Genomic DNA, 14,555 nt, shown 5'->3' on the forward strand with positions numbered 1-14,555 from the left:
GCTGAGCTGGTGGACGACCCGAGACAGACTCAGGACCTGTCCTTAATTCTCCCACATGGAGCTGTGTAAGCTGAAACTCTATTAAGCTGACACAAATAAATTGCCTGTTTCTCCTTGATAAATATACAGAGCGACTTGCAAGACGTTACTTTTCAGATTTCGAAGACAAGGAACTGTATGATTTTCTTGGCTAGCAATGACAGCACTTTACAGGGAGCAAGAAGAGGAAGCATGAGGGATCGCCCAAGGCCATGAGAACTGGGAGACCCCCTTCCCCATCCACCCAGAGCACCCACAGCCCCTCCCAGAGGCTGGTTTGGTCAATTCCTGATAGACCAGCAGTTCCTTGCAACTGGGGCCACACTGTGGCCTTGCAGTCAGATACCCCAACCCAGAGCACCTGGGTATTTGTCTTTGCCCCGGACAGAAATTGCGCTGGCGGTGTAAGCAGTTGACACCAACCTTGTAAGCTTCGAAGCAAACCCTCTGAGATCATTTAGCCTCCTAAAATGGCTTGAAAGGAAGAGTTTTGTTCTTAATTTAGCCTACAGAACCAGGAGAAACCCATGAAGAGTCAGTGGGATTTTCCAGCTGAGAACAAGCTTTTACCCAGCACTTCCAACCCACAGAGCTCAAAGTGCTTTGCAAGACTCACCGACACCTTTCCTTCAGTAGGGAAACTGAGGCACAAGTCAATCTCTTCTCTTGGGCAGCCCTGGGACAAACCAGCTGCGATGGCCGCCCCTTGCACCGCTCTGCCAGCCACCAAGGTCATGGTCTTTTCCTTACACCTTGCTGTGTGCCGTTTGGCAGAGACATGCTGCATGTGAACAACTTCTGCTCACCTTCAGGCTGAAACACCAAGCACCTGCAAGCCACCAGGGCTTTAGCTGTCTCAAGAGATAACTGATACAAAAAGGCATTAAAGCTGGTTGCTTTAGTGATCTTGACATGCGAAGCTTTGATGCATCACAAAACATTATTCTGGACCAAAAATAAACCTAGCAAGTGACGGTGGAAGCGTTTCAACATCCAGGGTGATGGCTGGAGCCGCAGCAGGGGGAGCTAGGCCTGGATGTTGCAACGTTATCCCCATTTTACATACCAGAACATCGAGGCATGGTAAAGAAAAACAACTTGCTGCTGTGCTGAGACTTTGAGAGCAAAGCGCCTCAAAATCCTTCATGCATTATTGTTTTGTGCAGGATGTCCGACTTACCACCCCAGTCACACGCGCACATGAAGGGATCAACTTGCCAGTATGACAGCAGACAATGGAATTGTGCGTGGGCATCTCACTAACTTCAAAAAACGCCCTTTTAACATTATTTTCTCCCCTTCCCTGAAATTTGCAAGCCAGAAAAAGCAGTATTGATCTCACTACCTGGCAGAAATAAGATAGAGACTAATTAAGCACAGAGATCTCAGGGAAGGAGTCTCCAAGGAATTTTTCATTCAAACAAGGACCCTTACAAAATGCCAGGAGAAAGAGAAAAAAAAAGAAAAAAAAGGGAAAAAAGGGAAAAAAGCCTAATTCTGGATCTTCACTGTCAGCTTGCTTTTCCCTGCACTCACAGGAGCACAGAGCATTGTAGACTCAAAACAGGAGAAGACGCTCCGAGGAGAACTGTGGCTTTGAGCATAAGACAGAGGGAGAGGAGAGGCAATGCAAACAGCAGCAAATATAAACAGTGACTCATGACACACAGCAAATAAACAACACTAACAGTTTTTGCAATTATAATTCAAACCAAAATAAACAAGAATGACAGTCCAGCACAACGAAAGGGAGGGTGACAGTGATGGGAGGGGAGCATGGGGACTCCATCACATTCACATCTGTTGGTCTCATAACATCCCAAATGAGCAACTCCAGAAAGAAACAGAGAGAGGGAAGGAAAAATGTATGGGACAGCAGCAATTTCTTGTGATCTACATCTGTGCTTGAAGTTTTCATGACTGCACTGAGAGCGGAATTTATATCCCAAAGCCATGTAACAACCTACAACACTGCTACTGCTTTTGACCCCCGGCCCCTGAAAGCACCTCTAGCAAGAGAAATAAAAAGTCCAACTTGGTGAGTTAATGAGTAAAATAGACCTTGTGTGGTGGGTGGATGGACAGAAGGCAACAGAGTGGAGGAAGAAATCACACCATTGGCAAGAAGCACTGGTTTAACTGCTCTGCAAATCCTCCAGTGAAGCAGATTCACAATTTCTTTTGCTATTGCTTCATTACCTTCCTAGTGAGGAACTCTCCCCCAATACACACCTTTAATATTTTTTTCAGGCAAATAAAGGTATTTTCCCCCAGTGAGTGCTAAAAGCCGATCATCCTCCTTTCTACAGAAATCTTTTATGCGTCAGAAAATGCATTGCCTGCACTCAGGCTTATATTTCCAAATACAATTCCTTCAGCTTTCCCTCTCCGGCCTCATTTGCTGAGCCTCCCATCTGTGCGGTTCATCTCCAGACTTGCAAGCGTGACCGCTTTCCTCCTGCCTTGCACCGCCCAGCACCCCTCCGTGCAGCGGGAAGCAATTATCAGCCTTGTCTTACGCACAACGCTTCTGTAATGATGACTCAGAGAGAGATTTGACTCCTTCTCTCAAAACCTCGGGACGCTGTTGACTTGTTTGAGCTGGCCATTCACAACAGCCCCCATCACCACGTACCACCCGGCCCGCTGCTCCTCCTTTTGCATTCGGTCATTCGCCTCCAGCTCCCTCCAGAGCCACCACACCCTCCTCTTCCCTATACCTCATCATGTTGGTGCCCGATGGGTTTTGCTGTTCACCAAGATGATCTGAAATTCTGCTCCTAAGCCTTAGTCACATCAGCAGTCCCTCTCGTGCACTAACCGGTTATCCCATTAAAGAGGGAAGTTGGAGAGATTTGATTTTTTCTTTATAAGTCAGCTTTTCTTCTGGACCCCATCCTCATCCTCCTCTCTGCTGTTCACAACTTCCTCTGGAACTTTTTTGAGGAATCAGGGTCAGATTCTCTGATCCTTCATTTTCTGGGTCTTCCCTTCACCTCCCATTGAAGGTCTGGAGAGGGCTTTGCTCCGTTCCTCTTCCCTCCCCACCACATCCCCAGGGAACATTGACAGCAATCACCAACGGTTCAGAGCTTGCTGAGACCAGATTTTCTTCAAGTCATCTAGAATAATTTCAGCAAGCCCAGCTGACATGAGCACTGCATAATCTCTTCTTTCTCTATTCACATTCCCTTACCTCCCCTATTTGAAAAGCTACGTCTGTATATGTAACTAGCATTGCAGTTTTGTGAGTACCAAAGCAGAGGAAGCACAAAGCACATCCGCCTCTTGTGACCCCTCATCTCTCCAGCCTTGCTCTGCTCCTCTATGGCCTTTCTCACACATTCCACCTTTTTTGCAAGAACTTCTCCCAGTTTGGAAGCCTTCAAATAAATAGTTTTTCCACTAGAGGGCACAAAGACAATTTCTCCTAAATGGAAACTGATGTTAGAAGGATTAATAAAATAATTACTAACATCTCACCAAAGGTATCTCCAACTCCCAAGAAATGAACACTTAATAAACTGAGATGTAGTTCCAACTCCCCAGGTACTACAACACCACCAAACGTCTCTAACATGTAGAGACTGAAAACCTAGAAATCCAGAAGTGACACTGCTCTAACAAGTTCTCCTATACAACACTAAGCACTTTATCCAGCGATTTCTACGCTGCCCACAATTTCTTGTTAGGCACAGAGCACAGTATTAACACAGCAATGGAGACAGAAGATCCATCCTTGTCTTTTCTAAGTTGAACTTATCCAAATTTAGCTTCAAGTCGATGAACTTTTTTATGCTTTTGTTTCCTAGATCAAAAGAAGTTCTCTACCAGCAAAGATCTTCTGTTTGCAGATGCTTTTAGATCATGATAAGTCACCTCCTGACCTGTCTTGGGTAAACTAAAGAGATTTTAGCCTTTAAGGCTCTTCAATACAAGCCAGCTTTTCCAGCTTTAAAGATTGTCTTATAAACTTCTTACAGGCTGTATCTATAACCCTGACATCTTAACCAGTTACTCACCAAGGAACGGTGCTGGTCCATAAAAACATACAAACTCAATTGGAAAGTGATCAAGTCAAACATTTGATTACACAAATCCAACAAGTGGGACGACAGCAATAATTTCGGAGCATTACGTACATTGAGAGCACCACGGCCCTCAGGATTCATCAGCCTCCCCAGCCCCACCGACAGCCTCAGGTACAGCAAGCCTTGCGTGAACCTACCTTGCCGACTCCTGTAATCCTGACAACCCGCTCTTTCAGGGCCCAGGCCGAGGAGATGTGCAAGGGCTTGGTAGCCCACTCGTGTGCGGGTGCCTACACGCACACCCACGCTCCCCTCCATGGCCGGCTGTCCTTCGACGCACACTCACTCCTCCAGCCTGAAGGCAGCAAGGTTTGCTTTCTGCCTACCGCTGCCTGTGGATTTCCACTTACTGGAAGGTTTGGCGTGAACGGAGTCAGCCCAGAGACTTTTGCTAATGGAAGAAGAGAGACAATAGCGATACGCAGGTGCTTCCTCCCATTTAAAGTGTTTACTTGTGCAGCTTAACAGAGTGACGCTATTGTGAATGAGATCTGCATGTTGGCTTACAGAGTTCAAAAGGTAGCACGTAACAAAAGGAACCCCAAAATACTGCTTATTAAATTAAAGTATTTTTTTTCTTTCCTTTTAAACTCTGCTTCCTTTGCCAATGCCAAGTAAGAGGGTTTTTCCAACCATACAATAAAAGCAGTTTCAAATGGGAAATGATACACACTACATCAAAACAAAACAAAAAAACTCTTAACACAAAAGCAAAGAATTTATCAGTATATCTCCACTGCCTATGCAGCAGGTTCCTTTTGGCATGGAAAGGACAACTCTGTCAGCTAGCAGTGAAGGCTGAACTCAAGACCGCTATAACTGCTCACACTCCGAGAAAAATCAAAAACATCAAGAGGGAAGGTAGGGTATAGCTAAGCCACAACAGAGCTAAGGAAAATATCAGTCCGAAAAAGGAACAAAGGAGTATTTGTCTTATGAGATAAAGCAAGCAATTCAGCTGTATTCCACAGTAAACCATTTGGCTTAGGACCGAAACAGGGAAGGAATAAAAAAAAAAAACAAACCACAACCCGGAGCATCTGATTCTAATTTTGTTGTCCTAAGCTTACATTACATGAATCAAGATGTTTACTAGAGGTGCCTGGCACTCAAATCCATGGTTGGACCTTGTACATAGGAAGTATCAGATATGCTGAACGTCTTGCAGTTCCCTCTACAACCAGTGAAGGCTCAAAGATACTTTAGCACTTAACAGTAAAATAATAATAACAACAATAAAAAAATGTCAAGACAGTTTTTGAAGTATATAAATGAACTCAGAAATCCAACTTTAGAGACACTGATTTGTGAAAAATCTCAGTCCTCCCAAAACACCAACTTTTCACTGTTTGAGAAGTTTCAAATAAAACATCCTCATATTCAAGATCCTGCAACTTAAGACTGCACCTCATTTTCACATAAAACTACACCACAAAATGCCAGATGTGCTGAAACCAATGCCACACACAGTCTCATTCAACTCCATTCTCTTAACATCAAAATAAATAGAATTGAGTCCTTCTGTCTGAGTGCCGTATTATTTTCTCCTCTCCTCATGGTTGTAGCTATTTCAGAAGTGCTTCCATTGATTTTCCTTCTCGGTGGGAACAGACCGAATGGCATTCGGCACTTTGCTCTCTGCTATCATCTTCTGAGATCTGGTGGGATGATTGCTCAGAGAATGTCAGATCCAGACTCCTTCCATTCTCTATCATCAGTGAAACTAGAAATGGCAACTAAAATCCCTCTCTCCATCACAGGTATGTGTTGGAAGGTAAGTGGCAAGTGCTGCTTTCATTGATGCAAATGACAGAGTAAAGCAATGGCTTAAAATTAGCAGGTTAATAATTTTAGAGTTGCTTTTGTGCAGCTCAGCAATCCTGTGTCCAGCTTACTGGACTTCTCCTTGAAGTAACCTAAGAACATACGCAGATGTGTGCTAAAAACAGCTGCAGCAACTCATGAACTCGATTGTTGACTAAGTTTGGACCAAACGCGTTTTACCTGTGCTGAAATGGTCTGTCAGCACTCTCAACCACACACACCCCCTCCTCATTTGAAACAGCACTAGCAAACAGCAGATGGGCTTTATAACCTCTTAAACCACCCTGTCTGTTCTGCAAACAAATCTCCAGCAAGCAAAGGCTAAATGAGCATCTACAGTCGTCTCTGTAAGTTATCCACAAAAATGAACACAAGGCATTGTGTGCACTGTGTTCTCAGGTACGAACTCAAATCCAGGGCAACTGCTAGGCAGTCTCTGCCCCAAATCACTCAGCATCACCACGAGCAACCCATCCTGAATTGCTCCACCACCCCCTCCAGCAGCCCTGCAGAGGGGAACCAGGGACCTTGCAAGGTGGCAGACAGGAGGACAGCACTCCTGTGTCCCTTTTATTGGTGGTTTTAGTCTTTAGTCTTGCTGGACACGAGCAATCCATGTGTTTTATTTTTATGCCTTTCATTCTACTGCTGCGTGCAGTTCCTGAAGGGACATAAGATGCCATTGCTTTATAGAAGATCCAACTGAAAAAACAATTTAATGCACGTTCGCTGAAAGAGAGCATCAGAAAGTAAACAGGTGAAAGTAACTTCATTTACCAGAGGTGGCTTATGGATGCTCAGAGACAATGAGATTTATTACATAGTGCCTTGGGCAGGTGGAAGGACAGCGAGAGGAGAGAATTTCTGGCTGTAAAATGCCTTAAATGCCAAAACCCAAATGAGTCTTTACAAGATCTGTTACTTGTACTTGCTCCAAAGCTGACAGAAGGGGGGTGGTCTGGGGCCCAAGCCATTGCTGAGGACTCCCAACATGCTCCAGAACAGCCATGCAATTCCAGGGCTTGGTCCCACCAGGGCTGGAGGAGGGCTGCCGGAAAGTTGCCCTCTCCCAGTGCTGCTGCTGGGCACCACGTGCCAGTGCGCCAAGCCCTGCACGGTTCAGTGGGACGATGGGATTGGGTGGGACAAATTGGGAAGAACATTAGGAAAGGCTTTTCCAAAGCTCTTAGCATGACAGAAGAGGACAAGTCCTGCCTTATAAAAAACAACTATAACACCTCTGTGGGGAAACACGCTTCTGCAAAATCCTGAGCTCTGTTTTTGTTTTAAATGATTGAGAACAGAAGAAATGATTCATCCCCAAAGGACTACAGCCTGAAAGACCCAAATCCTGAAAGCAGCAATGCACAGAAGTTGGAAGCGAACACAACTGGAGTTAGCAAGAGGAACAAATTAAAGATTTTCACTGTGGCAAATGAGGCTTTCAAACGGACTGGCAGTAACAGAGTGTTCAAAACTTTGTTGCATTACTTTTATGATTCCTCCCAGCAGCATGCAACAAAACATATCTGAGCTGTAATCAATTTCTTACAGCCTTATATAAACATTATAGGAATTTTGTCCTCCCTGCTGCTGCTTTGTCTCCTATCTCACCGTCTCAAGTCACTGCTTTTATTTCTTTTAAGCTACCTGTGTAACCACTTTCAGCTTCAACAAACACTTTAAATGTAACCTGTAGCTAAACTCTAGGCAGAATGAAGCATTTTACATTCACCAGGGAGGAGTGGAAAGGAAAAGCTATTTTCCACTGTTAACGCCACCTTCCTTTCATCTACAAACCCTCTCCAGTATCAGGGAAGGGAATTCTGGTAGCAAACCTCTCAACCAACAACTCAGAGAGAATTGAGCCTGGAAAGTCCAGGAGACAGTAGTCACTGTAGTCACATTTTCAAAAGCCACGCACCAGGCACCCTGGCCATGGACACATCAACCGCTGAGGATGTGAACACTGGCCCTTGCGTGTAGTTGGCAAGCCACCTTCTCCAGTGTCACCTCACCGCTCAAGGACAGTGTTGTGGTTGCAACCTACGGAGGCAGGAGACAGGAGAGGACCAGGGTACTTAGCTCCAGGAGGGGCACATGCCAATGAATATCCACCTTTTGAAGGTAGAGACCTCCTGGGAGATGGGTCACTCCCCTCCAGGACCTCACTTCGACCTGTCCTTGGGCCCTGCCCAAAGAACCTCACACAGCAGATCCAGGCATAAATATCATGCTGGGTCCCGAATTGTAGGGACATCTGAGAGGGGAATTGCCAGGGCACACTTCAGGGTCAGGACTCGAGGCGAAACCTGAACTAAGCCTGTAGCTGTTCAAAGAGCTCTAACAGAGCTGTGTGTCACTTAGGCACTGAACTATCTTGCTTCAAGGCACTGGCTTCATTTCATCTATAAAGGCCATAGTTTGTCAGATCACAGGTCCACCTACTCCATAGTCCCGTGTCAAGGAACAGCAGCAGTGACTGCTTCGGGAGGAACCCCAGAAGAGGACAAGTGCATGGTGGTACTTCCCCAGAGAATACACCACCTGGCAGAGGCTGTGGCTCGAGGACCACCCGAGCCAGAAGTATTGTCTTTGTATAGCCCTGGCTGGGTTTCTCCCAATCACTCTCTCCCTCTATTTCATTCAGAGAATGGTAAATTCACCCCACCGCTACGATAAAGCGCCAGGGAGGGTGGGGGACAGGGGGAGAAGAGACACCTGAGCCAACTTCAAAGGTTTTGCGTCCTTTGAACACTTCACTCATACATAATTGAAAGGGTTATATGTTTGGACTACAAGAAAGTAGATTTTTTTTTTTCCCACTGCCAGACCCATCACGTGAGGGATGCTGTCATATGATAGCCTTTGGGGAGGTTTGCAAACTTGGAGAACTTACTGAGAAGCAAAGTAAACTATTACTGACAGCAAGTGGACCAGAGCCCAGATCCCTGAGAGGTTCTGACAATGGGAGGACCCAGAAAAAATAAGCCAGCTTTGACCCGGCATCGGGGGAGGCCAAGAGGAACACATGCATGTATTTATTTCACACTAACCTCCATTTGACCAGTTACGCAAATAAATCTCTGCCTGTCCTAAGTACACTTCTGAAGACTGAGGGAGAATTTGGAAGACTTGACAATATAGCCAGACCTGCTGGTCACTGCATTGCAACTGAATTCAAGGTTTTCAAGAAATGAAATATTAAGCAGGCAAGAATGGCACATACAGCTCATAAAACAAGGGAAACGGCATCCAAAAAAAGTAATCCAAGCTTAGAAGAGAAAAAAGAAAAAAAAGTACTTAGGGATTTGATAGGTGATAATGATCACTTCAGTTCCTCGTGGACAGAGAAACAGTATCTGGTCCCTGGAGAATACATCCCAGGGCAGCGAGAGACACGAGAGCAATGTGCCATTACAGCCCCAGCATCGACCCAACAGGGACCAGACATACCTGCCGCTGCAGGGAGCACGGCAGGGACCTGCAGCCTTTATGGCTAGGGAAAGCACCGTGCACACACTCTGCACGAATGTGGGGCATTTGCCTGATAAAAAGAACAAACCAAGGTGTATATATGATGCTCGGACTGCCCTCAGTGCAGGAGGGATCTGGCACAATTGTTTTCAAGCAGCACATGTGCTGCAGTGCTGGCAGCTGCCCATGTTGCTGTACTTCTGCTCCCCTTAGAGCAGAGGGTCCCCAGGGGCAGGGACCGCACTTCGCCTTACACCATCTCCTGATTCTCCTAATGCTCCATTACTGAGGCTATTCAGAAACTGCAGTCATGGAGATGGTACACTTAAACCTGATTTCAGCTTCCCCTTGCTTAAATCAGTGTAGCTCAGACATTCGCTTAATCACTAAACCCTGCAGCGCCAGGTCAGCTTAACTGTGCCAATATTAAAGTGAGCTTGATGTAAACCCTATCATTTTCTAATTGATTTAGTTAAGCAGCTGCTTTCTTCCAATAAAGGCAACACATCCAAACAACCGCATGAAGACTCCCTAAATTAATACGGTATACACCACATGGGTTCATGAAGGGGCGTAATTCAGCCGAGGGCAGGAATGGAAGTCAAACCCCTAAATCCTTACACACACCAACTTCAACAAACCAGCTTCTGCAGCTGGGAACAGCCACCATCCCACGTCCTCTGCAACACTGAGGGCAGAGCAACTTTTTGTACAGCTGACCCCGAGCAGCGGAGATGATCCAGCCAAAGGCACGCTGCTCCCCAGGGTGGGTTAGAAGAAACACAGCACAAGTCAAGTAAAAAAATAAAGAAAACTTTCAGATCGCTTAAGACGTTCCCCCACTTGGAGGCTCACCCACCCCTCCCACCTCTCCTGCATGTCCTGCCCACGGCAGAAGATGCTGTCCACTGAGAAGGCCAAGGTTTGACCTGAGCTTCCCATCGGGAAGGTTCATCTCAGGTCTCTGCAGCACAGGAAGCTGCAAACCAGCAATGCAGAGAAGAAGGAGTCACTGCTTCAACGCACTGATCCATACAGACAGCAAGACGCAGGGGAAGGAAAAAAAAATGCACTAAAAATTCTTTTGACAGGGTGAAAAATGAAAGCAAAGTGAAACACAGCTCAATCTGTCAAAACAAAATCACAGCAAGCCCACTGAAAAGAAAAAAACACACAGCTCAACTCATATTTTCTAGTAGGCAATAACTGGTACATTTGTTTTCTTGAAGATAAGCGGGTGAGTTAAGTTTGCCAGACAACACTGAGCAGATTTGAAAGGTAATCGCATCAGAAGCGCAAATGATCAAATTTTGCAGTGGCTTTAAATACAACCAGGGACATTAAGGACTTGCTTGCTTCCACCTTGCAATTCAAAAGACTCACAAAGAAGTTTTCACAGTTGCACTGTTGAGCCCATGGATGGACTCCAAAGTACCTGATCAAGACAAGCTTTGCCCTTTGCCTCTGAGCTCACCATTCAAAGAAGAGGAAAGATGATGCTCTTAGTAGTAAACGAGTCACAAATTGGCATGGCAGAGGGTCCCATACAGTGCATTTTTGGTCAGGGTGGTAAAGGTCAACCTAATATTCAGAGTACAGAGAACCCTTTAACCTGGTAAGAGAGTCCTAACAATGTTACCCAGAAGGTATTTTGAATGGTGAGACAGCTTGTAATTAGCTTAGGTGGGCCAACCTAATTATTCATGGCCTGAGGAAGCATTTCCAAGTGCAAGAGGGGTACAAGATATATATTTATAGTTCTTTCCTGATAAGCTCATTATAGGCTTTCAGAGATGAATGACCACAGCATTTGACTGGTTTTTTGCAACCTGGAGATGCAAGCAGTAATGAGCGAGTAAGCCAGGAGAACAAAGGCAGGGGCTGCATGGGGCTCTAAGTGGGAAAAAAAGAAGGAAAAAAAAAGAAAAAAAACCAAAACACAGACTTCTTTACACTACAATGTGAAATTGCCATTTGCTGGCTTCATCTTGAAATGGATAATTACATGCATGCCCATTTTATATAAGTGTGTGAACAAACATTTCCATAAACCCCATTTTAACGAGGCCTCAAACATTAAAAATAGGAAATAATATGGTAGAAACAGTTCATATAGATGTGTAACACTCCATATATATTCAGAAATGCATTCGCCCATTAAAAACTTAAAACCATTCTTCCAAATAAACCAGCATTAAAAAAAAATTTCTAATTTCCCAATGTTTCCATTCCAGCAGACCTTTGCCTGCTCAGACCTTAATTAGCCATAATGGGGTCGCAGGTGCACACAGAAATCAAACTGGGACCTGGCACAATATAGATGGGAAGAAAAAGATTTTTTTAAAAGTTTCCTTTTTCTATTTCTTATTTATTTTTTTCAGGGCATCTTCTAACATGCCTAAGTCTCCCCAGTCCACACAGCTTTTCCAATTGCATCTGCGTTGTTTTAACCTCTCCTCTTTATCACTCCATTGGTTGCCTATTTTTGCAAGGGCTGAACTTCCACCACTCCTGTTTTACAAATTCTCTGCCTTCTCCCTCGAGGTTTCCCCTTTCATTAGAAATTAATTCCTCCATGTCATAAATCATCCTTCTCATAGCCAAGTGCTTGGCGTCAGGTACTCTTATTCCCACGACACCCTTGCACAAGGCCAAGAAGAGCAAGCCTTCCTTGGTGTCAGCAAGTTCAGGCCACTTCATCTAGGCAAATATTTACATATGTGCATGTCATATTTCATAATCAAATATTTATATGCGTGCAGTAAATCTCAAGGAACTCTATCGCATTCGGTTTGGTTTCGCCACCAATTTTAAGAGGGCTGCGATCCTGCTTCTCAGCAGTAGCGCACTACGTAAGATTCCACACAGCATCTGTACGTAGCATCTGCGGTAACCCTTCCAGTGAAAGAGGTGGGGAGAAGCAATATCTTGGAGGGAAGAAAATGGGATTTAACCCATGGCTACAATTTCTACCCACTGGCTCAAACTCTAAGTCTCATTCAAGTGCTAGTTCAGTATTTTCATCTACTAAAATACATGAAATCATTAGGATCTGGTGGAGGAGGAAAGGAACACATATGCAGATATCTGGCAGTGTAATTCAAAATTCAGGATCGCCTTTGTTAGTTTTAACTGAGCCTAATAAAGTAGAGGCCAGAAGTACACCGAGCAGCTCTAATGGGCATCCTACTGCTGACCTTCAGTCACTCATGTATCCGTGCACGATAAACCTGTCTCCTCCCTGGACAGGACCGTGAATGTTCATCAGCAGGTTGTGAATTTGAGCCCCTCCTTTGGGAAGAGACAGCAGCATTGCTGCCAGACACGAGCAGGGCCGGGGCTGCCAACAGATAGCTCAGCCGGCCAAGGGAATCAATCCTGCCAGACCGACTGCGCGGGTGCAACTTTGTCTACAGTTGGACATTTCTGACATAACTTTGCCTCTACAGAACAGAATCAAGAGGGAATTTAGAGACTGCCGTGACCCATCGCCTTCTCAATTTTGGTACATGAAAAGTAGTTTGAAGGTGCAAAACTACAAGCAAAAAATAGCATTTACTATTTTCCATTAGGGTCAGAGAAAGTCTAATGATTTCTGTAGTATTTTTTGAAAGGCTCCTAATTACGCAGTGTTCATTTAAACGTGCTCTGCCCAGTGTCCCAATTAGTGTGATTTATCCACAAGCACTTAAATCACACAAACGAGACTTGGGGACTTGCAGCTCTGAGCAGAGCAAACACACACCCCCCACGTGTAAGGGCATTTAGGCAGGTCTCCAGTTTAACTGTATTTTTCACTGTTAAACCAAAAGAAGTCCTTGTAGGCCAGCTCTGATAGAAATGGCTGCTCGGGAGCCACCTTTGCAGGCGTGCGCGTCTGCAGTACGTGAACACTCACACTGACTCAAAAACTATCTCGGAGACTATCTCATCTTCCCATCTCTTTCCGTGGGGCACAGCAGGGTGAGTACCACCACCCCCGTTGGAGGCTCTGCACGTCGGTCCATCTGCACGATACCTTCCCCAACCCTGCAACAGGCTCCCCGGTCCCCCCGTGAGTGTTTCCCTACCAGGGATCCCTGCAATAAAGCCAAGAAACAAAAGCAGCAAATGCTGTCGTAGCTCTATCACCTGTTGGGACACGATTTCCAAAGAAACACTCATCTAGAAAAACCACCCGAGTCCTCTCCACCTCCCAGTTTCTCTGAAGATGAAGTGGGAATAACACCAACTGCACGCAACAGTTCATGCTATACATTGTGAGTGGAAGTCCACCGTCTGTGGGATTCAAAGCACAGCTCTCATTTTCAATCGAACCCGGTCCCACATAGAAATTTTGGTGCCACGTTGTAAGTACTTTTTAATCTATAAAAACCCAACACGTTCTTCCACAAAAACTTAGCCCTGCAAAATAGTTCTCAAAACTGAAAAAAAAGACTGGAAAACAAAACTCCTTGATAAATACACAGAAATTTCCTCACCCTTTTGTAAAGCATAACTGGAAATGACATGCACTTTTAACAGGGTAAAATCTGGGAAATGCCACCCCAGCGGTAAATGCCGTGACAAGCCCTGCTTCCTTCCTTATCTGTGGCCAATAAAAGACGAAACACTCTAGAAATTAGTCACCTCCAAATTCCACTATCAGCAAGAACCTTCACAAAGAGCATATTTTCAATGATACCCACACCCCCAAGAGCATTTACAGAAACATACATTTTTTTTAATTAAAAACCAGAACAACTCGCACCCTGGGTGCTCACCGGCCAGCGCCGGAGGAGAACAGCTATTGCTTTAACCTCTCTCCTCCTCAGCCCAAGGAAGAACATTTCGACACCTGGCTGGCTGCCTGGCGTTTGAGGTTTGCAGCCCCCACTCGTAGCCCGGTGCAGAGTCAGACCCCTGCCCAAGGAGCCCCCCATGCCTCTCCTCGGTCCCTGCCAAGCCCTCCAGCCCCACACACCTCTCCTTGGTCCCCTCCAAGCCCCACATGCCTCTTCTTGGTCCCCTCCGAGCCCTCCAGCCCCACACATCGCTCCCCAGAAGGACCGGGGACTCTGCATCTTCCTTCTCCTGAATGCACAGCCATGCTGTGGCAAGTGAGCTCTCCTCTTTCTTTCATGC

The 14,555-nt window shown here is 45.5% G+C and overlaps 1 protein-coding gene across 28 annotated transcripts in view; it reads right to left on the reverse strand.

Annotated features, from left to right (window-relative positions):
- Window positions 1–14,555, reverse strand: part of MAGI1 (membrane associated guanylate kinase, WW and PDZ domain containing 1) — a 357,507-nt gene that overhangs the window by 303,093 nt on the left and 39,859 nt on the right. Inside the window, exon 1 of one of the 28 annotated variants that reach the window (XM_052776001.1) lies at window positions 4,268–4,432. The exons of the other annotated variants lie outside the window; for them this stretch is intronic. Within the exon in view, the coding sequence (XP_052631961.1) occupies window positions 4,268–4,388 (121 nt within the window). The 5' untranslated portion in view covers window positions 4,389–4,432. Of the gene's footprint in view, window positions 1–4,267; window positions 4,433–14,555 lie in introns of those variants that run through there. 28 annotated transcript variants of the gene reach the window in all.

This window comes from Harpia harpyja, chromosome Z, assembly GCF_026419915.1.
Source record: "Harpia harpyja isolate bHarHar1 chromosome Z, bHarHar1 primary haplotype, whole genome shotgun sequence".
Taxonomy (NCBI): Eukaryota; Metazoa; Chordata; class Aves; order Accipitriformes; family Accipitridae; genus Harpia; species Harpia harpyja.